The sequence below is a fragment of the Vitis riparia genome, chromosome 5 (genome assembly GCF_004353265.1).
Source record: "Vitis riparia cultivar Riparia Gloire de Montpellier isolate 1030 chromosome 5, EGFV_Vit.rip_1.0, whole genome shotgun sequence".
Lineage (NCBI taxonomy): Eukaryota > Viridiplantae > Streptophyta > Magnoliopsida > Vitales > Vitaceae > Vitis > Vitis riparia.
In genome coordinates this window covers 4,205,063-4,229,115 of record NC_048435.1, presented here as the reverse complement: position 1 = coordinate 4,229,115, position 24,053 = coordinate 4,205,063, and the positions used below count along the sequence as shown (strand labels likewise).

Here is a 24,053-nt window from a genome sequence, read left to right as displayed (position 1 = left end):
GCAGGCTAATATATTTTTCAAACACATGACACAAGCTAAGAAAATCTCATGGGATGGGTTAACATGCAATGGTGCAACAACAACTAAAAAGGTAGCATATTCAAGAGAGTGAGTTGTTGAACATGGTACAAATGGCACAAATAGAAGCAAGCGGTGCAACTATTGTGATAGATGGCAAAAACAGGAACATGGAATGCAACTGCTACAACAAGTTACAATGGTTGAAGCCCTTCTCTAACCCATTACCTAGAATATGAGTAACATTAGTGGGTTGATTATATAAAGTATACTTTGCCAAACATTCTCTACATGAACTCACCTAGAAAGGTAGTGTGTCTTGTTGAGAGAAAGCCTAAACATTTCTTATAATTATTTGATAGTTAATACAACTTGGGGTTTTGTCCTCGTAAAAAGTTGTGTTTTGTGCATGGCCACTTATATATCTCATGGGTTTTGTAAAAGGTTGGCTTATAGGGATTCTAAGCACCACAACGCAAAAAAAAATTTGGGATAAGCCTTGTGCTTGTGATGTTGGTATTAGAGCCTCGTTGCGGAGGAAAGTTGGCTAGTGGAGGTGTCATGGAAGCACTATGAGAGCAAGTTTCTCGAATTGAGGCATACATTGGTGAGAGTACCCTTAGTGATTTTGACACCACTCTCTCTACTAAGTGGAGGAGGTTGCCAATGAACTTGATGTTCAAAGGAGCTTACTCGAGGGTCATGACATATTCATTGAGCAAAATATTATTGGGTTCATGATTAATGTCAATGCTATGATGGAAGAATTCCAAGCCAAGACATAGTCGTTTGATGAGAAAGTCATGTTGAAAAGGGTTGTTATCAAAGGCACAATGGGCCTGACTACTGCATACAACATGGGTTATGTTTGCATTGGAGGGAAGGAACCAGTAATGTTGGTAGGCATGGGCCATAATGCAACAAATGTAGGCCATGGGTTGAGATGAGAGCTTGGCACATATAAGCTAGGTTACAAAAAGGATATGAGCCAAGAGGGGGTTTGACACACATGGGATTGTCTATAGGCTCAACATGATGTAACAATTGGCAATGGTGAAAGACTAAGCAATGGCTAATAGAGACTAAGAACATGACATGGAGGCATAAATCGCATTGAGGGAAGTCTAAGCAAGGGGCTGCTAATGCATTAAAGAGATGACACCTGACATGGGATGTTATAAGGCATCTAACATGAGACATATAGTGATCTAATATGCTTGCTAGACGCATGACACAAGCTAGCAAATCCCTATTATGATGGGATAGGTGACATGCAATGGTGTAGTAAGATGTGGAAAGGTGGTATGACCAAGGGTGTGAGATGTTAAGCACAATATAGGTGACATGATCAGTAGAAACAAGCAATGCAACTATTGTGATAGATGAGAAAAGGAAGAGCATTGGTATACAACTGCTAGGACAATTCAACTATTGTGATAGAAGAGAAAAGCAGGATCATGGTAACGCAACTGCTAGGACTGGTGGCACTAGTTGAAGCCATGAGCTAAATCATTACCTAGAATATGAGTTGCATTAGTGGGTTGATTCCTAAAATTTGGTTATAATTGATATCCATATAAAATGTACTTTATCAAGCATTTTTTTTTCCTTTTTATTTTTTATTTACGTAAATTCACTAAGAAAAGTCTTGTTCAAATAAGCCTTCTTAACCATTTTTTGTAATCACTTCAGAGTTAATACAAGTTAGGTGGGGGAGCTGCTTCTTATGCATTTCAAGATACTTTCAAAGGGCTAACCTAGAGGGCTTTTAAGTGATGTACATAGCAAAAATTAGGGGATGAACTTCAACAGAAGAGAAAAAAGGTCCAATACAGCTGCAGTCTAAAAACCTCTTACAAAAGTAATTATCCTTCCTTTTTTGGGCCTGAAGATAAGATTCATGCAGTCCACAGGGAAGATGAGGAGATACTGGGCGAAGGGTATTCATGAAATTAGGAGGGAAATATGTCATTCACTCTGCTCCCTGAGCAGCATACCCAAAAAAAGTAGGATACAGTGAATGAAACAACATTTTCCTAAAATGCAAATTCAACATAGAAACCGCAGTTCGCTAAACCAAAAACCAAATATATATATATTCTCTAAAAGAAATCCAGATATAGACTCTCTCAAAGTGTATCTCCTGCATTTCCCTACAAAGCAGAACATGGAACATTAAAGAATGTGTAGATGGTTTCATGTATTTCACTAAAAAAAAAAAGACAAGTAATTTAGTAAATTCATTGTAAGTTTGTAACATTCTCTAAAGGGGAGGTGGAACTACCACTCCATAAATGTGACACATCATGACTCAGAAAATCTGGGGAAACCAAGGATACAAACACCTCCTTCAGTTCACAAGAAGAAGAAAAAACTCATCAGCAGAAACAGCAAGTGGTAGATCAGACTAGTCTTGGAAACCAAGCTGGCAGCATTGTAAGTTGCAAAGCTTCCTCCAGGAGTGCTAGTGGTCAGCACGACAACCATCCAGTTGTCTTCGGTACCTATTCCAATTCCGGTATATTTAGTGTCATTGAGATACTCTGAGTACTGTGACTGTGTGAAGTTAGAGAGGAGTTGGCTTGCAACAAGGTTAGGAACACAAGCAGGCATTATCATCCCCTCCCTTGTATCGCTGATATTCAAATGGCATTTAGCCAAAAGCTTGGGGTAAGTATCAAATGTAGGCTCCGTGCCTGGTACAGTGTTGGCTCCTGTGGTATTTGTGCATTGTTGATCATTGAACTGGTCAGCCATTTCCTCTGCAAAGCACTCTGCATTCTCATTCTTTACTAGGGCCGTCAAGTTTAAGGTTGCCCTGTAGTCATTTATGCCTTTAAGAAGACTGTCTTCCTCATCTGCAGAAGAATGATAGAGGCAGAAACTCAAAATTTCATGTTTCTTTTTAGTAGGCAAAGAAATGAGATGAAATAAAAGCGCCTAACAAAAAGGGGGTGCACCGTAAGTATACTGGGGTACATAAGAGGCAACCGCAAAGGAGAAGAAAACCAATTATTAACCAATGTTATCTCAGAGAGAGAGAAAGGGAGGTCACTTGAATCTAGTCATTAGCAAGGGTGACACAAGTTGGCATCTGCGATTCTCTTAAGAAGTATTAATGACTACTGCATTTTCTATGTTCTATCCACTCACCCATCCATATTTCTGTAGTTATGTATGGCCATAGTGAAATGAAATTTTGGCAAGAAAGTTCAGTTTCCACAGTTGGGTACCCATAGGTGAACCATGTATCAAATCTAGCATTTGCATTTTGGGGATTGATATCGGGTTTCCGAGTTGAGAAGGTTAATAGGCCACAAACTTAAAAATCCTGACACCCAAGCATGATCAAATTAGAAAGTTTTTTCCTGTTCCTGCATCTCAATAGAAGGAAAGAAAAGAAAGGTAGGAAGAAGTGTGGGAAAACAAGCGGAAAATGAGGACATATTGGACACATCTTCATGCCACAAAAAGGCACATCTTAGATTTTCAATCCTGTGTAGGTCATGAAAACTGCTTTTATCTGTCTTGTTGCTTTTTAGAATCATCATCTGAAAGATTGGCAATCAAACAGCTTGTACAATAATGCAGACAAAGAAGAAGGCTTTCAAACTCCAAAAGGAAAAACAGTCAAAAGCAACTTAACTCAAAATTCTTGCTAAGAGAATGCTACAAATAAACTTAGAGAACTAAGTATACCCTATAGGGCCTGACCCCAAAACTATCATGGGTGTATATTGAGCAATACAGCAATAAAATAAGTAAAGCTTATTTTAGGATTGGCTTAAAATCAATAAAACCTACATGTTAATAAGAATTCCTACCTTTATGGGTTATGTTCAGGATGTTTTTTGCCATCTGACTAGGCTCTATTTGCAAACAAGCAATCATTAACAGCATTAGTGAGTTCCGGTTATTTTTTGTAGCTACATGTAGGCATGCCTGTAAAACAGATTCAAAAGTGAGTCTTGTTGCCCACCCTTAGGATAGATTAGGGCAGGTTTGGATTGGGTTCAACATGTTTTTACCTTTAAGGACAATTTTCACATGCTGTCCACCGCCCAATTAGGTGGGTTTCGGCCTGATTAAGCATATTTCAAGAAGCTGTTACATGGATGGCCATCATGTTAAGCTTAGACCCAATTTGGACATTTAATACTTTAATAGAAGCCGTCATTTCTTTTGGTGTAAAGTGTAAGTAATGATACAAATTGGGAATGGAAAGAACTAAGTTTGCTCATACAGAAATAAGGTGGATGAGAGACTATCAAAATAGGAAAAGGGTATTGTTTCAATGTTTACTGTAATGATAAGTGGGTGATTCATGATTGGATTGCCATCAGATCAGGGTTTCAGAAGTCAAGAGCATGGTTTAAATGAAATTAAATGGCTTCCATACTGGGTTTACATTTTGTTGGTATTAAAGAAAGAAACACACAATCCATCAAAAACTGTTTCATGGATCTAAAGAAATAAGCATCCATTTCTGATAGATCTCTCTTGATAGTATGCACAAATCTTTGTACACAAAATTTTGCCCACTGAGAAACAGAATTGTGTGAATCTTAGCTGCACAACTATAAAAAGCCATTTTCAAAACCAAATCCAATGGATCAGTGGATAAACAACATTTTTTCGTTGATTATCACACTTCCAACTTCAATCAGTGTATTCAGATCTCCTCTGAATCGGGTTTTCCAGAAAAACATATTCCTTGGGGAGAAAGAGAAAACAAAAGAATCCTCAACCCCAGGTGTGGCATCAAAGAGGAGATTCAACTCTATATTAGCATCACAACCAAAACAAACATCAAGCAACTCACCATATATACTGAAAAACTAAAAATTTGCAGGGAAAGAATGAGACATCAAGAAAAGAAACCCCATTTGCCTGGAATAAACCCCAGATGGATCCATGTGAAAAATGCAAGATGAAAACAACAATATGTACGAAAAGACAGAAAGAGATCAATGCAAGGTGAATCAGCAAACATGCAGAGAGCAATAAAAGAATGCTTACCATCACATTGTACAGGGTGATTGATCAAGAGAAGGGGTAGAAGAAGCAGGGGGAGGAGAAGATAGAGCTGTGAAGAAGGCATTGTTGAGAAAGAAGGTGCAGGGTCAATGTAGCTTCTGGTTCCGGTTGATTCTGTGTAATGGTGGTATATACTATATATCCCTGGGTTTGCTTGGTAATGTCCCAAAGTACAAAGGTATAGAGTCGCTCGGAAGCTGCTCAGGACCGGGCCTTGGCAACAAACCGACGACGTTTTGACGCTTTCTATTATTTCTATGGCCTTTCTGACGTAGCATACGCCGTAATGCTTTTTAGCTGTCTTAATCAAAACGACGTCGCTTTGAGGCGTGACCCTGCCATCAGTGGAATTAGCGCGAGCCTGATACAATTCATAACCTAACAAGTTAATCATTTTCGCACTTTATCTAACTCATATATGATTATTTGAATACTTGTCCCACCAATAATGATTATCGAACAAAATTGTACAATAATTTTTTCCCATATTTTAAATCAAACCAATGCAAATATGATTAATCGATCACACATTCATAAGGAGGTGTATGAAATTTGAATTATTACACAAGAGTGTTACGCTAATTATATAAAACAAATTTATTAACCGTACAAGGAATGTATAAGACTGTATTTTGTTAAAATTTTGAAGTGATTATGAAAAACTTTTTTTTTTTTTGTCACCCAAGACTACACAATTTCCACATTCAAATTTCCTTTCCCAAGAATTGTTTCGACTCTTATTTTAAAATTTTATTATCAAAATTTTGTAATTGCATATTTTGTTTTAATAATTTTAGGAATATTCTTTCTTTCTACTTTTTTTTTATTTGAAATTTTATCCAAATGAATTTATGTTTAAAAATCTAATTTAAAATTATTATCATATTTATCAAAAAAAAAATTACTTGGATTATTTTAAATTCTTTTAACATATTTATATTCATTTGAAAAACTAATTTTCTATAAACATGTTCTATTAGTTTTCAAATAAAAAATTAAATAAATTTGGAAGTTGATAAAAAAAATTAAATACCACTTTGAATGATTTTTAAATAAGATTTTATATAACATATTTTATTTGAAATTCAATTTCAATAGTTTCATTAAAAAAAATTATGTTGACAATTTTATTGCTGTTACATAAAATACTTTGTATTAGTTTATTTATATAAGAAAAATTATTAATATAATATTAAAACTTCATATTTTAGTTATTTCAATAAATTTATCTTTTTTAAATAAAAACATCAAAAAATAAAAAACTAAAAGGATATGGTTATTGTGATAAATATAGAAAATAATTAAAAATAAAAAATATAAATAAAAAGGCAATGTAAATTTAAAATAAAAAAATAAAAATTAAACTAAAAGATAAACAATATTTGGACAAAAAAATCTTGAAATTTTTATGCTTATAATAAGAATAAGAGGATTCAATATCTTTAAAAATGAAAAATAAAAATATTATTGTTTTATTTAATGGGAAATATAAGAGGGAAACACGTACTCACTTATAATACTTAAATGGAATTGAAAGAAAAGTTTGAATTTGAAGGAGAAAATTCTAGTGGAAAATATAAAATCATATAAAATATTTATAGTTTTAATAAGTTTTTGATAAATATAAAATTAATAGCAATTAATACGGTTGTTAATGATATAATAATGGAATGAAAATGTGAACATAATTATGAGAGATGGACATAAAACATAAATGTCGATCCGAAGGAAAGCAAAGAAAAGAAAATAGAGAGGTAGAAACTAGTAATGGGGAATAGAAAAGGAAAGAGATAATACAAAGAAATAGGACATTACACTTAGACTTCAAAGCATGCAGATTCAAAGTGTATGGTTTATGGTTATGGTTAAACCCAAGGGGAGGAGCAGCCTGTAGAATATTCCTTGTAATAAGTAGAAAGGGCTTCTTATAAGAACATTACGGCCACACACGAACTTAAGAATTAGTGGTCGGGATTGACTCTGGATAGCGTGGCCCAATCCTCTGATACCATGCATTTCCAAGTAAGCAACTCCCCCACCTCCACACTCTATGGTCCTTTGCTCTCTCTTCTCCCCATGAGTCTTTAACTACAATTTACACTTCAATTTTGTCACTGGGTCTCGAGAAAAATGGCTGTGTCAACGGATGCCCGGATATCGCTTTCGGCAGCAGGCCAACTCCATGGCACAACAGGATTGGCAGGGAGGAGTTTGAGGCAGGTGAAGTTCTGCAATGGAGAGATGATGGGGAAGAAGCTGAAGATGACCCAACTTCATCAAGGGATGTTTAGAAATAAGAGTGTTGGGAAACACGTATGCATGTCTCTTACCACAGATGTTGCTGTTGATTCTAAGGTCAGAAGGTTCAATCCCAACTCAATTCGATTTATTGGTGGGCCATTTCTACTGTATTTAGAGTAATCCCTGGCCTACTATGAAAAGTTTTGGCTCTAGTTCCTTTCAATCCAACCACCTTTGATTCAGTCTGAATGATAAATGCATAATAAATTATTGGGTTGGAAAGGAATCAGAATTTATAAAGGGATTGGATTGAATTTGTGCAGTTGAGGGATCTGGAGATGGAGAAGAGGGACCCACGCACAGTGGTGGCAGTTATTCTTGGTGGAGGAGCTGGTACCCGCCTTTTCCCCCTCACCAAACGCCGGGCCAAGCCTGCTGTAAGTCCACTTTGAAAGCAATGTGGGGCATTTTTTTATACAGATTCCAATAGGTTTATAATTTAGAACATGGGTGTATTGTAGGTCCCGATTGGAGGGTCATATAGGCTGATTGATGTGCCAATGAGCAACTGCATCAACAGTGGAATCAACAAGGTCTACATTCTCACTCAGTTCAATTCAGCATCACTCAACAGGCATCTTGCTCGTGCTTACAACTTTGGCAGTGGGGTCAACTTTGGAGATGGCTACGTCGAGGTATATAATAAATAGTCTTCAGTTTCAAATGGTTCAAGGGATGTTTGTGATATCTTACATCATATAGGAGAAAAAGTTTTTGATGTTATATATGTATAGAAGTCACTTATGCTTGTAGATGCATATTAAAGCTGTAAGGGTTCTTAGATTTAGAACGGATAAAATTTATACGTTGACAGCAGACCGATATAGTCTTAGCCAAATGTTTCCATGAATATGGATGTAAGAGTTCCATTTCTTTACCAGGGGACTGATTAAAGAATGGTTTCTTGTATGTCAGGCTCTAGCAGCCACTCAAACTCCAGGGGAGGCTGGTAAAAGATGGTTCCAGGGCACTGCAGATGCTGTGCGGCAGTTCCATTGGCTCTTTGAGGTACCCATATTTCACTTCTAGTTAGGATTCTGGGGTTACCAATAGACGGTATCAAACCAAGAAGGGTGTTAAAGCTTTTCATCCTATAGGATCAAAGAAGTAAGGAAATTGAGGATGTGCTGATTCTGTCTGGAGATCACTTATACCGAATGGACTATATGGACTTTGTTCAGGTAAGACACTGCCATTCACTTTGATTTCTGTTCTTGATTCATTTCATTTTATTTGTACACTCGGAAACATTTTATCTGCTTTATTTCCAGAATCACCGGCAGAGTGGGGCTGATATCACCATTTCTTGTCTGCCAATGGATGACAGGTAGGTTCTATTTCCTATACTGGTTTCAACTCTTTATGCTATTAGCCAAATGCCAGAGCCTCTTTGTTCATGTCCCTGTTTTCCTTTAGATGATTGAAAACTACCCTTTTGAGTTCTTTCTCTCTTTCCATGATAGCCGTGCTTCAGATTTCGGTTTAATGAAGATAGACAACAAAGGAAGGGTTCTCTTCTTCAGTGAAAAGCCTAAAGGAGAAGATTTGAAGGCAATGGTAATGATTTTTTTTTTTCATTACTACAGTTTTAGAGAGATGGGTTCTGATCTGAAGGCTCTGAGTGGCTACTGACTGTGCCAATGTCATTAGGAAGTAGATACAAAAGTCTTGGGACTCTCAAGGGAAGAGGCAGAAAAGAAGCCATACATTGCTTCCATGGGAGTGTATGTCTTCAAGAAGGAGATACTCCTGAATCTTTTAAGGTACTAATTAACACTTACAAGCCGTTTAAGATTAAAAATGAAGCTTTCCGGCATGCTTAATTTCAAATGCAGAAGAGACTACTATTTATCATTGTGTGTAGAGTTATATTCATAATAAATATTGGAAACAAGAGACCAGTACGAGTATGGGGATGGCCAGCCTAGTGTGTTTGAACCTGTTGTGATGCTCTCCATACAATATACAACAAAAACCATGTCAAACAGGAATACAGGAACATTAAGTACTGTGTCTTGTTGTTGAGTCAGATGGCGATTCCCGACTGCAAATGACTTCGGATCAGAGATCATCCCTGCCTCAGCTAAAGAATTCTTCATAAAGGTCTGGATCAACTATCTAAAATATTTGATTCAAACCCATGAACATTATAAACAAATGATGATGGGTACATTCGACACTTCTGTTCATCTAACAACACACAACACTTACTTTTGCAGGCTTATCTATTTAATGATTATTGGGAAGACATTGGTACAATCAGATCATTCTTTGAAGCAAACCTAGCCCTTACTGCACATGTATGTATTGGAACATATATATATATACCATTGCTCTTAATCAGCTTTTCTAAGTTCTAAGGCTCATGTCTTATGTTCGGTATTAGGGAAAAACTGTTTGAGGGAAATGCTGCCCAACCTTAGTCTGAGTTTCACATGGCAATGATTTAAGTTTTATAATTCTTCGTGTTTTTCAGCCACCAAGGTTTAGTTTTTATGATGCAACAAAGCCAATGTACACATCAAGAAGAAATTTACCACCTTCAAAGATCGATGATAGCAAGGTTGGTCACATAAAGTTTCCTAATTTAGAAAGCTATGCTTCAAGCATTATCCAGAATGTAATGTTGTTCCTTCTCTGCATTCTTCTGCAGATTGTTGATTCGATCATATCACATGGAAGCTTCTTAAACAATTGCTTCATAGAGCACAGTGTTGTCGGTATCAGGTCCCGTGTAAACTCCAATGTTCACTTAAAGGTTTGTTCTATAAATTCCATCAATATGATTGTAAATGAACCCATCACTCTGCTGCATAAAATGATACAAATTTGAAGTCTGCGTTGTGCTTTTATGTGATTCTGTTGTGCTCTAAATCAATCAAGGTATGAGTACCCTTATGAGGGCCTAATGCTTGCAGGATACCGTGATGCTTGGTGCTGACTACTATGAAACCGACTCTGAAGTGGCATCACTGTTGGCTGAGGGGAGGGTTCCTATTGGAATAGGAGAAAATACAAGAATCAAGTACAGAAAAAACTTTAGAACTCGCCGCCCCATTTCTTCATTTGATCTAATTCTTTCACTGATCTTTCTCCTATCTCATGGCTCTTCTTATTATGCTTGTACAGAGACTGCATCATCGACAAAAATGCCAGAATTGGGAAGAATGTTGTTATTTCAAACTCTGAGGTATCATCCCTCTAATCATTTCTAGTAGAAGATGCAGATGATAGTGTTTGTTATCTTAACCTTTAAAAGTAATTTTCTCTTCTTTCAAGACTAACAATGCATTTCTTAAATTTTTAATAAAAAACAATTTTTAAAAAAATTTGGTATAAAAACAGGGGATTTCTGAAAACAAATATAATTATATATATATATATATATATATATATATATATAGAGAGAGAGAGAGAGAGAGAGAGAGAGAGAGAGAGAGAGAGAGAGAGAATAATTGAAAATAAGATATTTCATGAGAACTCCAGATCCATGAATAGCCAGCCTTGAAGTCTAAATAAGCTCTGTTTGTAACTTGTGTTGCTTTTTTATGTTTGGATCCTGTAGGGTATACAAGAAGCTGATAGATCTTTGGAAGGCTTCTACATCCGTTCTGGGATTACCATCATACTAAAAAACTTCACAATTAAGGATGGATTTGTGATATGATAAATATATTCATCCTTTCCTATATTTTTTGGGTTGTGAGGATGAGAATGTAAAAGGCCAAGTGTAAGATATGAGCTGTAATGTTTTATTAACAGTGCGAGCAGCCTGAAGGATACATATGTTCATATTCTTATTGTTTTGGGGCATTCCAAGATTCTAAGTAATTCATGCTTCCTTTCTTTTCTGTTCTCATTTATACTTTCCTTCTTTGATTATTCATTCCTTCCTCTTTCATTATCCTTCTTTCCAAGAGGAAAGCACTTGATTTTCTTATTGTTCTTGCCATTTGTGTTCACATTCAAGAACGGATTGAATCGAAATTGGGGTAAAGGAGATTCCCTATTTTGCATCTATTGAAATTTAACACTGGGTCGGTAGGAACAGTTCTTCACAGTGAAACATCAATTCATTTTCATACCTCTGCAAGACAAACCGCTCCTCAGATGTTATGATGTTGGTGACACAGCATTTCTGATCAGAGAATGGTTTCCTAGCAGCTCGTCCAGCTCGGTGAAGATAATCTACAACAGTTCTTGGGAGGTCAAAGTTGTATATATGGGTAGTTTCAGGCAAGTCGACTCCTCTGGCTGCTATATCTGTTGATATAAGAAGATAGCCTCCTCTTTGTCTCACTTCCTGTATTCAAGAATGGACATATCAGATTATGAACTAAGACATGGATGCATCACTACCGTACCAAGAGTGATTATTTATCATCCTCCATTAAGAAACACATTCTTGGCCGCGGTAAAATTATAATTTTTTGGATAAAATATTTTTGCAATAATTCAATTCAGGAGAAATAATAATAATAATAATTTACAATAATAATAATAATAATAATAATTTGCAAAGATAACAATAATAATAATTTACAATAATAATAATAATAATAATAATTTGCAATGATAATAGTAATAATAATAATGATGACAATAATAATAATTTGTCACGTGTCTGATCTATTCATAAATTTAAATATACTAATTGAAGTGACTGGTATATTCCTTGGTCCTTGATCTCAATCTTATATTATTAAGGGGTTTGCACAGTCCAGTGCCTTGTTCCATGCCAGTCTACAACTCTCTGTTTCCTCGACCATGTACTCAGACATATCCCATTGATTATGTTAGACTACCCAAGGCTGAAATTGATTTTTTTATCATATCCTTAAATTGTTGGATTAATTTTCCAGAAGATGGCATTATCTTGCCTAAACTCCACATTTATTTGAGTGGACGGGAAATAATAAAGAGATTTTACAGTCATCCAATTGCTGGATAATTGAAGAGCACTTACTGATAGTGAAGCTGCACGCAAATTGAAATTCATGTCTTCCTCTAGAAGAAGAATATCTGGACAACCCCCATATGAAGTCTTCAAGAAATCAATTAAAAGAGTTGCTGATGGAGCATTTCCAGCTTTTTTTGACTTCTCAGACTGCATAGAGAGATGGGAAATAAATGTTAAGCAACTGGAGATGCTGAAAGCAAATATCATGAAATCTTATCTTGTCCCACCATGTATATCGATGCAAAGATATTATGCTCTTAGCTTTAAAGATCTGTTCCTAACCTGGTTTTCATAGTTGATACATTTTTCACACCTGTGTTTTGTTGCTAAAATGAGATTGTAGAAATACACATATTGTCATCATTACAATTCCATCATCCAGACTGAAGCTATAACATTTCCCTCTTTTGCTCACAGAATGGTCCAAACTGCTTGAGGTAAGATTCAGGTCAGGTACCTTACAGGTTATATCCCAGATTCTTGATATTTTCCTTCTGTCTAGGGCATGCACCACATAATATCAATCAATGCTACGGTTCCATCACAGAGCCTAGAGTTATTAAAACCAACCTTTTCCTTTTCAGTTCTTCTATTTTACTCTTTCCTTTTTTCTTTCTGATCTTTCCTTATTTTAGTTTTTAAATTAACTGTCTTAACACCTCACATTTAAAGCTTTATCATACCTCTTTTAAGCCAAAATTCATAGTGACCGGTCCAGGCAAGTAGAACTTCATCTAATTCAGGGTGTTGTTGGCCCAAAACACATTTTCTCTTTTTCATCATTTCTTACAACTTTTCTCAAAATTGAATCCACAAAATTAATACCCCATCATGGTCAGGTTATAAACTATTCCTTTTTACATAACAAATGTCATTCCTTAAGTGTGTCGTTAATGTGATTGTTACTAGTATGCTTATATATAAAGCCCAACTTATGTAAAATGGATGACATCTGATCAAAATTTCTAAAAAAATTAATACAATCGGAATAATATGCTGCATTTACCTGTTCACCAACAAAAATTATGCCACACTCAGGTGCATCAGAGTGCAATAAGGATAGCAAAGTTTGACGCCTTTCATATTTATTACATATCTGTAAAAAGAGATGAATACCATATCAAAATCAGATCTGTTAAGAATAAGGACAATGCTCACGAAGATGTTCTTGAAAAAAAAAAGTGATAAGTGAAATATGAAGCATAAAAAGCACCAAGTATCATGAACACTTTTAACCAAGCAAAAAATGCAATGTAACTGTCAGTTTTAAATTTTCCTCACCACAAATCTATGGTGTAGAGATGATGGCATGGGCTCAATTGGATTCACGTGGACATGAACCACATCACTCTGTTACAAACATAAGATTATAATGCAAGTTACATCACAAAAAGGGAAAAAAAAATATTATATCAAATTCTAATAAAGATGACATAACAAAGAGAACTATGTAAGCAAACCTTAGTCCATTTCTGCTGTATACAGTCATGTAGGAATCGTCTGTGCTGGGGGATGGATGCACTGGCAAAAACAGTCTGACGGTTATTGGTTGAAGAGTATGATGTTAAAAGCTTTCGAAGAGAACCAACTTGTTTTGAAGAATTGAACATGAAATCCACCTATCCAAACAGTAATAATAAAAAATCAACTCCTTCAGAGAAAATACTGCAGAAGAGGCATTTTAGCTAACGAAGTTACTCCATACAGTAACAAGCTAACTACAACTCACAAACATTTTCATACTGCTCCCATTTGTCTTAATACTTAATCGAACACATCGTATAGTCCAAGAGTATGCTTTGTTTCACAGCTGCAGGGCCAATACCAATGGTCTACAACATCTAAGAGAATATTTTTCAGGCCTTATTGAAAAACCTTTTCATCTTTTGGCCATGTGCTACTTCTTCACAAACTTTAAGATTAGCAATTTCAGAGATATATTGATGGTAGCAGCAAATAAGTTATCAATTATTTCAAATGCCTCTCTGGCAGCATATAGAGTTAAAATTTCTACTTTAAGGTTGCATAAACATCTGATTCTGAAAATAACAGCCAAATACTAAATCATGATCAATTACCTCATCAATTACCAGCACCCTCATTGATTCTAGCTTGAAAATTTGCTTCTCCAGCATTTGGCACAAACTTCTCACAGTTGCAACCACTATTGTTGGGGGCTCAGCCTGAAAATTTAAGCACAGAATGAAATGCCTTTTATAGACACAAATATTATTTCTTTTCAAATTTCATATCACTTTTAAGGAACTAACATGGAAAATTAGGATTATATCACCACAGAGATGATATTTATATGACCAAAAAAGAGAATACAGCACCTTTAGCCAACTTTTGTGTCTTTTCAGCATTCCTCCATCTAAAAGAGCCATAACAGTACATGACTTCTGCTCCAATTCAGGTTCCATAGGCTTTGCAGCTAGCATACGAGCTACTTTGGTGACCTTATTAACCAAAAGATAAAAATTAGCAAGGCACTTTATAGTCCTACTAGTTTAGAAATATTTACAGGAATTGGTTCATTTTAGCTTGCCTTTTTATTCAAACTACTTTTTCATACTTTGTTAGGGGAAACCCATACATTTTCACTCAAAATATTTAGAAGAGCATCACAAATATTCTTACTTGTATTCCGAGCTCCCTAGTAGGCACCACAATCAGTGCTTGCACAGCAGATTTTTTAGTGTTCACCACTGAAAATATCAATAGTAGGTATGTAAGAGTCTTTCCAGAACCTGTCTAGAGGGCCAAACACAAAAAAAAAAAATTAGCTTTGTCAGCATTATAGTAGTGGAAGATTATTATTATCAATTTCTTTCAAATATAAGAATTCACCCATATAAAACCACAATGTAGTTCAGATTAAAGTCTGGAATATATGAAACATCCCTTTAGGGTGGATGGGCCATTCTGTCAATGATCCATTACCCACCAGAGGTATTTGCCTGGGATGGGTAAGTTAGGCACTTGCCAGAAAATTTTCACACACTCAAAAGACTTGGACATGTGCATTTGGAATGGGCAGAGATGTTTTTAATTGCACCAGGCACTACATTGATGCAGTGGAAATTTGGCAACCATTTTAAGATTAATAGATTGCCAAGTGCTAAATATACATTGATTTTAATAAACCTATGGCATTGTAGGACTTAACCAACAACAGCTACGAATGAAACAAGTATCAAATGCCAAAATGCCAAATCATTTCAAGACCACAAATTGACCTGAGCATGGAGTATGCAATCACGACCAGAAAGAAGAACCGGCAGAGCTTGCTGCTGTACATCTGTGGGCACAATAAATCCGACCTCTTCTATTCTGAAACAGATTAGAGCAATACTGTTGTAGTCAATTCCTGGAAACATTTTGAGTTTGTGCATAATACACAATAAAGATCTTGAATGACCACCCTTTGTCGAGGTCCTAATGTTACCCAGTACATGAGAAGGGCATAAGCAACAAAATGAAGCAATCATTGGGCCACACAATCAAATAGTTGCAATGTAGATCCTTTTCAGGTTCCAATGTGAAATTAACAGTCAAATTTTTTGCCTTTTGGCCTCTTAAAAAATAGCCATTTTCAGGGAAAAAAAAAAGGTAAAAAAGTTAGGAAAGAAACAACAAGAAGATTTTCAGAAGAGAGTACCATACTTATACTCCCTTCTTTTCTGAGAAAATGTAGGAAAGAGAATAGGTTACAATTCCTGAGTGTTGAAAGCAAAAATCTCCACTCAACTAACACAAGTATTCGGCTTTGTCGAGATGGTTCTTAATCTATGAGAAACCAAAAACAACGCAGAACAAAAAAAATAAAATTGTGCTATGATCTTCTTCTTCTTCCTAAGTTTTCCCTGCAACCAAACACAACTGTAAAGAAAACAAAGAAAGAGAAGAACTCGCCTACGCAACACGTGCTCCGGTACGCAACCTTGGCAAATTTCTCGAAGAGTCAAGGTCCTCTCTCCAATATCAGATGCTTCAGTTATAGAAGAAGAATTGAGAGTGGCTTGTGCAGGCTTGGCATTGCAATTAGAGTTGGAAACACGCTGCGTAAAGTGAACGGTGGAATCGGTTCTACGATTAGAATTTAGTGATGGAGCGAGAACCCGAGGAGGACATGATTTTCCCGAGAAAGTACGAAAAAGAGAGAGAAACTGAGCAGTTGGAAGAGAAGCCATTAGACTCACAGAAAGGAAGAGGGAACCGAGCCTCGGCGCAACAGATGAGGTGGACGGGTTAAAATAGGAAATCATAGATGGGAATAAGAGTCTACAAGCCTAATTCTGTGTAGGAAAGTGGGGCCCACATTTGATCTTCTGTCATCTTGAAATCAACGGTTTATGAGAAAAGAGTTCCCGAATGGAGGGATAGGATCGCGTATGGCAAGACGTCCCATCAATAGTCAAAGGCCTGCGGTCTAGTCTATCTTGGCCCTGGGGTGCTTGACGGCCCGACCGGACATATTATTTTTACTGTATTTGTAAACAAGTCCCTATTTCTCACTGTATTTACAGGAATTCGCTGAACTTTTCTTCTGGTCCACGTGTTAATACTTAATAGAAGTTAAAGTGAGGCAAAAGTGGAGAATAGAAGAAAGGGAGTCCCAAGTAGAAAAAAAGAAAAAGAAATTGAAGGACTGGTTTAACAAGGTTGTTCAATGGTAATCAGATTGATTCTATCAACCGTCTGAATCGGATTTTTCCGTGCGTTCTCTCTTTTCCTCTTCTTCCCATAATTCCTTACTTTGACCCATTACTCTCTCCCCCCTCTCTCTTTGTGCCTTTCCTCTTTCATCTTCTGATTCTCTCCCCAACTTCCCTCATTCTCGTCTCTCCTAAAGCTTCCCCGGCTCAGTTGATCACTCTCAATGGCGGACTTAACTTCTTCTGACAATCCGATCTTCCTGTCGGAGTTCTCCGCCGGAGCTGCCGATGACGCTTCCGAGGATTCTTGTAGTATTTGTCTCGAGCCGTTCAGCACCGACGATCCTGCTACTGTATTATCCTCGTTCATCATTCTCTACTCTATTTCTGTCATATTATCAATTGCTTGTGCTTTCCTTTTAAATTTGTTTCTTTTTTTGTATCTACATTTAATGATTTTTTAGGCATTTTCATGATGATCGTCGATTGATTGGATCTTTGATTTAGATGAGTTGTAGCATCATGATCGTTTATTCCTAGTCGTTTTCTGTCTCTTTTTACGTCCTTCTGTTTTTATCATCACCAAAGAAATTTCAGTAAAGTTCCGGTTTTATATTTCTATCGAAGTTTTATTTGCCATAATGGATATTTTGGTGTGTAGTTGAGAGAGGCTTCGCTATGTTTCTTCCCTTTACCCTTGCCTCGGAAAGGGAAAACTTTACTATCTAATCTTTAGGGAAAATCTTTTATTTCCAAACAGAGTTGGATTTGTTGACTTAGTAATGTATATCGAACAACAGATTTCCTCCAAGGTCTTCTTGCATTTACTGCTATACCTTCTTTTGTGGCATGGATGCTCACACTGTGCGTTTGGACAATTTACAACATGGGTGTATCATGTATGTTTCTGTTTTTGCTGTTGCCTGCTTGTCTTCTTGCTGATGGCTATGCGGTGCTACCGAAGGACAAAAGCAACATTTTTCTTGTTAACTGTAAAGTTAGTAAGATTATTTCTTACACTGCTAATTGACAATTTGATTTGAGTGAAGGGTTGTTGTCCAGTAATGCTTATAAGCCCATGGTTATAGAAGAAGAAAAATTGGATATAGTTTTTTCAGGGGATATGAGATATTAAACTAATATGGCATCTAGGCATGCACTGGCATGGTAACACAAACCTGAGTCAATTTAATATGGAAATTCATATAATCTAGACATTTTCCTCACATCAATGATCCAATCTATTGGCCAACGAGGATAATTTCCAATACATGCTCTGATTGAAATCGTTTATGGTTTATGGACAGTTACATGTAGGTCTGAGTAAAAATCTCTTAACCTTGTTTTTTGTTTCAGATTACCAACTGCAGGCATGAATATCATCTTCAGTGTATTCTTGAATGGTAGACTCAATTGCCATAGCTTTGAGTTTATGTTTGATTTATGAGAATTGGCATTATGAATTTTCACTTCACCCTCACAATCATATACTATAAATTTAATGTCTGGATGGTTGTCCTTAATTGAGGTGAGCTTGTTTCTTTTCAGGTCACAAAGAAGCAAAGAATGCCCAATTTGCTGGCAGTTTCTTGTCTTGCAAGACCCTACCAGGTAGGTATTTTTTATGTGAAAAATGGTTGAGTGTGCTCATGGATTCATGTCTCTGTGGGACTGCTCAATTGAAGGCAGCTAATTCTATATATTTCTACTGGTGCTGCTAGCCGTAATGGTACTTTATTTAATCTTTCATTAATTTCATTTCTGTAGCCAGGAGCTACTTGCAGCAGTGGAGGGTGAAAGGAGCCCAAGGTCAAGGAACTCATCCCCCACAGAATCCACATTTCTTCATCATTTCCAGGGAGATTTTGGTTATGATCATGTGAGTTACTTAGTTGATGAGTTCTCCTATGCTGAATGATTGCTTAGTAAGAATGCAAATTTTCAGGATGCTTCTTACTCGGATGACTCCGATCTCGATGAGCATATTATGCAGCATGTAGTTGCTGCAGCAAGTGGAGCCCCTTATGTTCACAGAAGGGAAAGGCAGAGATCTTCTGGTCTTGGTCCTTCTGAAAGTCTTGTTTTTCCTCCTACAGATGTGCCTGATGTGCAGACAATAAACACTCCGTCACCAGAAGAATATCAAAATTCAGGCAGTGTGTCATCTGAAAGCAATTCCCCAGCCCACAGCGATCAATCTGCTATCAATGCTCAACCTCTGTCATCAGGGGTTCCCTCTGTTGTGAATATGGTGTCTAGCACAGCTGCCAACAGAGATGGTCTAGCTAAACCCAGGTATCTGCCTGGAACTGTCAGAACTGACACAGAGATCTAATGATCTATTCCATGTGTGTGTTTTTTATCAACCTATCTGCTTATGTCTGATATTCCCTGCCAGAAGATCTGATAAAAAATCACACACACGCCCGCGTTTGAAGACGTAACCCCTGCAAATTTCTTTCTCACAAATCATTATAAGTTCAGCAATAAAAACACCCTTGTGTATCCTGTGGATGTATCGTGTTGCTGATATTTCTATTACAAAAGTTTGGTGCATCATGAAAGCAATTTGTTCATTTACCACTTTAGCGAGTTTTCTGTCATTTTTTGCAATTTTGTTCTGTTCTTCAGTAACTGTTTTTGTCATTATCCAGAGTTATTTTTGACCAGCCACTGCCTAGTAGTCCGAGGAGACCAAGCCCATCTGACTTGCTTTCTTTTTCTGACTCAATTAAATCTAGACTTTCGGCTGCTTCAGCAAGGTAGACTAGTTACAATTGGGTTCTCCATTTGAATTGATTTGTACTTATCTCTTGAATACTAAAATGTCCTGAGCTTTTGCAACAGATACAAGGAATCGATCTCAAAAGGTACACGAGGTTTCAAGGAAAAACTACTTTCACGTAATAACTCAGTCAAGGAGCTGAGCAAAGGAGTTCAGCGTGAGATGAATGCAGGTATTGCTAGTGTTACAAGGATGATTGAGCGCCTAGATCCTATCTTAAAACGCACTGGAGCATCTAATCCTGATTCCAGCTTTACTGGGGGAACCTCAAATGTCTCTCATAAGGGGAAGGGTGTGCAAGAAAATGTGATCACTCCTAGTGGAAATAATGGGGAAATCTCAAATGATTTGAGTCCTGATGCATCACCTCTTGCTTCGGTTACCATCTCAGACCGAGTTGAAGTTTTTCCTTTGCAGGTAAAAAAAAAAATCTAAATACTCGATTTTTCTGCATTTACATCACCATGAACTCCTTGGGATTATAATGTTGATTTTAATCTCAAGGGGTTTCCTTGCTTCTTTTTCTTTCTTTGCTAGTATAATCTTATTTAGAGGGTGGGACTGAAATGAAATGCTCCCAACTTGCATGACTTATAGCATTTCTATGCATGGAAAGAGAAACCAAAAGAAGTTAAATTTATGTTATCATTTATTAGTGGGCAAATGGATTTTGCTTGGTATCAGATCAAAAGTGACTGTTAGTTTAACAAGGTGAGAGAATGTACCATCTACAAAAACCCTAAAATGTAAAATGTCTATGAACAAGTATTTAATCAAAGAAGAAGAAGAAGATGAAGAAGAACTAAACAAATTGATTGATTTTGTTACGCTCATGAACACAAGATAGGAACATTTGTGAATTGATTCAGTTTCTAATCTATACCCAACCGTGCCCTAAACAAATTGATTGATTTTGTTACGCTCATGAACACAAGATAGGAACATTTGTGAATTGATTCAGTTTCTAATCTATACCCAACCGTGCCCTTGATAGATGTTAGAAATAGGCACAAGGATCACCATATATTTAAATCTGACATTTTTGTTGGTTTTTATTTTCTAGAGCGGACAATGATGGTTTCAAGATTGAGATTGCAAACTCAAGCACGGTTTGTATGTTTTATCTACTACACAGTAGAAGGTATTTCATGCAAGTGACGAACACGAAGGGTACCAATCAGCCATCCTTGATGATTGGTTTGCGTCCTGCATTAATAATTCACTGTTCTGACCATTTGGGGGATGTTTCTGAAGGGATTTGGTTCTTTATTTATAGGCGTGTAAGATCCCTTTTATAATGCTTATGATATTAACACTAGTTTTCTCAAAATGATGTGAGATGATCAAAGGGAATTCTAGAAAAGTTCATTGTCATACCTCTTGCTTTTAATGTTCCTTCTTTTATTTAATCATATATTCTAGCCATGCTATTATGGTTTTTTGGATGCATTTGTTACTTTAAAAATGCAAGAACAATGAAATATTTCTTATTAAAATGACTTTTTGATTACAAGGGAACCCTAAAAGAGATGGTTTGGAAACACCATAATTTGGATCCTTGTGGAACACCATCTACTAGGTTGCAAGCGGAATCTTATCGGAATTTGGATCCTTGGATGATGTTAATTGACAACTTTTGCCACAAAGGAGTATTTGTAATGAGCAGAGAGAGGAGATGTGAAGAGAGACGTCGCATGATCCACACAAGATGCATGAAAAGACAAATGACACCCTTTCCCTCACATGGCATGGAGAAGCCATTGCAGGCAATAGGGCTTGATTGTATAAGTGCAATGATCGACCTCAGGAAGAAAAATAGATCCCATGGCCATCCACGCATGGAATCATCTCAACACCATATATGAAGAACATCCTTTGAGACGATGCCCTTTAAGGGTGCATGGTCTTCAAATTTAACATCTTCAAAGGAATTGGTCAACTCCTATGAGCACTTAATGCATGTGAGATACATGATAGTTTTGGTGTGAGACAACGAGATCGCCTGCCATGCAAAATCTTCTCCTCGAGTCTGCAAGGATTTGCACTTTTATGGTTCCATCAACTTCCACTCCAATCAGTCTCTAGTTTCGAAAGCCTGAGGATGATGTTTATAGCCCAATACATCCATTCCATCCAATGATAGAAAGGGCTAAGAGTGCTCTTTCTGGTGCAAAGGTAATGGGCGAGTCAATTTGAACATACCTACAACGATTCAATATGGAATCATTCCCAAGTGCTAGAGTGTACCACATAGGATTTTGTAATGGCCTTTAAGGGCTCTTTGAGGGATTAGAGCTATCACTTTCTAAGTCGCCCTTTGCTATTATAGAAGGGTTGTTATTTAAGCAAGGAAGTATGATATGTGGAGGAAGACTTGGAAGTCTAGACGAGCTAGGAAGCCATCCTCAATGGTAGTCATACTCACTAGAGAATCATTTGGTCTAGTCTAAAGTGAATTTAAGAGAAGGAAAAGGACAACCTTGTGACTAGACACCATAAAGATAAGCAAAAGGGGTCGGTCATTGACGAGAGAATTGACCTAGATTAAACTACACGTCTCTTATGGTCTCCTATTGATAAATTCTACAAGAAATAAAAGCACCCAAAGGGTTCCTCATCAAATTGGACTAGATCCTAATGTTGTGCCTACTCAGTACAAAAACAACTTCTTAAGCCCTATGAAATAATTAGGGGTCAGATTCATCATCAAGATCATCATATGAAAATAAAGAAATGCCTTGATCATATGAAAGTAAAGAAGTGCCTTAAGAGAGGAGTAGCGGTAAGCAAAGCCCCACCCTTTTAGGTGGGGCTTTGCTAACAAGAACAGTAACCCTTACATTGGGAAGAATATGGTAACAACAAACCAAAAAGCTATATTTAACATGACTAATACCTTTTGAAGCATGAAAGTAAAAGCAAGAAAACAAGCTAACAGATCAAAAGAAAGAGAATAACATAAGGAGAATCAATAAAGGGAGGTGTCTTATGTAGGCACTTACATGATACCATTAGAAAACTTAAAAGGATAATTATTGTACCACACATTTGCTATATGTTTAGAAACACGTGCTTACCATTATGCCACCTTCTAATTTCCCCACTTTTTGATCCCCATTCAAAAAAAAGAGGGGGAATTATAGGATGTGCTACTCAAAAGGCACATGTCATGCTGTGATTCGGGATCGATACTTTAATTATGAATGGAAAAATGACAATCCACACATGAAATGAAGTTTAGAGTACAATGACAACATTAAATGCAATTCAATGTCATTTTGTAAACAATCCTTAAACAATAGTGGTGACATTTAATATGATTGAATATACTCTTATAATTATGAGATGATCTTCCTCCCAAATCAAGGAACATGTAACCATTTTCTGACAAAGACATTACTGAATAATGGTGGGCTTTGATGGCCCAATAATCAGTATGATTAGTCCATCAAATCAATCCAATCCGTATAAAACCTTGAATAATTGAACAACGAAGGGTAAATTTTTTCACACATGTTTTTTCTGTCTTTTATTTTTAGAAACTATGACTGACTTGATATTTAGAGATAAGTCCAACACGTGCAACCAGGGGAGCTTGTCACTTGTACATCTCACATGGGCTCCATTGAAAACATAATTTTTCATGACATTTTAATCTTTCTTTAGAGCCTATCATATTTATAATCACCTGTCCCACTTCTTTTCTCAAGATTTTCAAATCACGTGCTCACTTAAAATTGGTCGGCAGGCTTCAGTTCATGTTCAAATGTCTGAAAGTGTCGTTGACATACAATATCTTAGACAATAAACTACAAAGTTTATGGTTAAACAACAAATTTGCCCTTAACTCTCAAAGTGGAGCACTGGCTAACTCTACATCCAAGACACATCTGCACCAATACCCACACTCCCTCTTCATTTCACACCAACCCTACACTGCACACTGCCCTTCTATCCCGGAATCACCTCCGGTGACTAGAGCCACTTTCCCCTGCCATCAGCTCCGTACAAGTAAATATATAAAACAAAGAATACACATGCACGATTGTGAAGTCTTTCGTTAGATAAAATACCAAATCATCTATGCATATGCAGTCGTGGAGTAGTATTTAAGCATTAAGAAGGTTGTCGGAAGGCTTCTTCTAATCAGGGTTGATGCATTGTTGGATGAGGTGCGCAACAGGCTCCCTTTGGACTGGCTGAGTTTGTTGGGCCCAGAGATGGAAACTTTGGACCGCTAGCTAAACAGAGAAAAATCACATTTAAAAATCTAAGAAATTACTTAAATGATTTT

At 36.7% G+C, this 24,053-nt stretch overlaps 4 protein-coding genes across 7 annotated transcripts; 2 read left to right on the top strand and 2 right to left on the bottom strand.

Moving 5' to 3' along the window:
- Positions 1-2,186: 2,186 nt before the first annotated feature.
- Positions 2,187-5,218, bottom strand: LOC117914500 (uncharacterized GPI-anchored protein At3g06035-like). The gene is made up of 2 exons (XM_034829843.1): positions 5,038-5,218; positions 2,187-2,876 (listed from the first exon to the last, which is right to left on the bottom strand). Exons 1-2 carry the CDS (start codon positions 5,117-5,119, stop codon positions 2,374-2,376), a joined length of 585 nt encoding a protein of 194 aa, XP_034685734.1. The 5' UTR covers positions 5,120-5,218; the 3' UTR covers positions 2,187-2,373.
- Positions 5,219-5,287: 69 nt separating this feature from the next.
- LOC117914498 (DEAD-box ATP-dependent RNA helicase 58, chloroplastic) lies at positions 5,288-16,524 on the bottom strand. Of its 2 annotated transcripts, XM_034829842.1 has the most exons (11): positions 16,232-16,524; positions 15,556-15,649; positions 14,957-15,070; positions 14,653-14,775; positions 14,395-14,499; positions 13,777-13,935; positions 13,598-13,666; positions 13,323-13,412; positions 12,323-12,463; positions 11,442-11,659; positions 5,288-5,416 (listed from the first exon to the last, which is right to left on the bottom strand). In XM_034829842.1, the coding sequence occupies exons 1-11, from the start codon at positions 16,507-16,509 to the stop codon at positions 5,362-5,364; spliced, it is 1,446 nt and encodes a 481-aa protein (XP_034685733.1). In that variant the 5' UTR covers positions 16,510-16,524; the 3' UTR covers positions 5,288-5,361. The 2 variants fall into 2 exon arrangements, with proteins under 2 accessions (XP_034685733.1, XP_034685732.1); XM_034829841.1 differs by lacking the exon at positions 5,288-5,416 and having other exon boundaries at positions 11,333-11,659.
- On the top strand, positions 7,124-11,175 carry LOC117914497 (glucose-1-phosphate adenylyltransferase large subunit 3, chloroplastic/amyloplastic). The gene is made up of 15 exons (XM_034829840.1): positions 7,124-7,410; positions 7,620-7,733; positions 7,818-7,991; positions 8,272-8,364; positions 8,454-8,537; positions 8,628-8,683; positions 8,820-8,913; positions 9,007-9,119; positions 9,387-9,459; positions 9,576-9,656; positions 9,833-9,919; positions 10,010-10,114; positions 10,275-10,381; positions 10,486-10,546; positions 10,922-11,175. Exons 1-15 carry the CDS (start codon positions 7,186-7,188, stop codon positions 11,021-11,023), a joined length of 1,569 nt encoding a protein of 522 aa, XP_034685731.1. The 5' UTR covers positions 7,124-7,185; the 3' UTR covers positions 11,024-11,175.
- A 468-nt stretch (positions 16,525-16,992) lies between the features above and the next one.
- LOC117914865 (E3 ubiquitin-protein ligase RHF1A-like) lies at positions 16,993-21,204 on the top strand. Of its 3 annotated transcripts, none has more exons than XM_034830372.1 (8): positions 16,993-17,327; positions 18,331-18,377; positions 18,523-18,585; positions 18,742-18,853; positions 18,920-19,269; positions 19,629-19,736; positions 19,822-20,176; positions 20,823-21,204. In XM_034830372.1, the coding sequence occupies exons 1-8, from the start codon at positions 17,199-17,201 to the stop codon at positions 20,832-20,834; spliced, it is 1,176 nt and encodes a 391-aa protein (XP_034686263.1). In that variant the 5' UTR covers positions 16,993-17,198; the 3' UTR covers positions 20,835-21,204. The 3 variants fall into 3 exon arrangements, with proteins under 3 accessions (XP_034686263.1, XP_034686264.1, XP_034686262.1); XM_034830371.1 differs by having other exon boundaries at positions 17,235-17,971; XM_034830373.1 differs by lacking the exon at positions 18,331-18,377.
- Positions 21,205-24,053: the final 2,849 nt, after the last annotated feature.

Bases quoted from the DNA above. Each gene is read 5' to 3' on its own strand.
- LOC117914500 (XM_034829843.1), bottom strand. From the start codon at position 5,119: ATGCCTTCTTCACAGCTCTATCTTCTCCTCCCCCTGCTTCTTCTACCC. The intron at 2,877-5,037 runs GTAAGCATTCTT...ATTCTTCTGCAG, and splicing joins TCACCCTGTACAATGTGATG to ATGAGGAAGACAGTCTTCTT.
- LOC117914497 (XM_034829840.1), top strand. From the start codon at position 7,186: ATGGCTGTGTCAACGGATGCCCGGATATCGCTTTCGGCAGCAGGCCAA. The intron at 9,920-10,009 runs GTTGGTCACATA...ATTCTTCTGCAG, and splicing joins CAAAGATCGATGATAGCAAG to ATTGTTGATTCGATCATATC. The intron at 10,382-10,485 runs GTACAGAAAAAA...ATGCTTGTACAG, and splicing joins GGAGAAAATACAAGAATCAA to AGACTGCATCATCGACAAAA.
- LOC117914498 (XM_034829841.1), bottom strand. From the start codon at position 16,509: ATGGCTTCTCTTCCAACTGCTCAGTTTCTCTCTCTTTTTCGTACTTTC. The intron at 14,500-14,652 runs GTGCTGTATTCT...TTAAATTTTCAG, and splicing joins GACACAAAAGTTGGCTAAAG to GCTGAGCCCCCAACAATAGT. The intron at 13,936-14,394 runs GTAATTGATCAT...CTGTTTGGATAG, and splicing joins GGGTGCTGGTAATTGATGAG to GTGGATTTCATGTTCAATTC.
- LOC117914865 (XM_034830371.1), top strand. From the start codon at position 17,828: ATGCTCACACTGTGCGTTTGGACAATTTACAACATGGGTGTATCATGT. The intron at 18,586-18,741 runs GTAGGTATTTTT...TCATTTCTGTAG, and splicing joins GTCTTGCAAGACCCTACCAG to CCAGGAGCTACTTGCAGCAG. The intron at 18,854-18,919 runs GTGAGTTACTTA...GCAAATTTTCAG, and splicing joins GAGATTTTGGTTATGATCAT to GATGCTTCTTACTCGGATGA.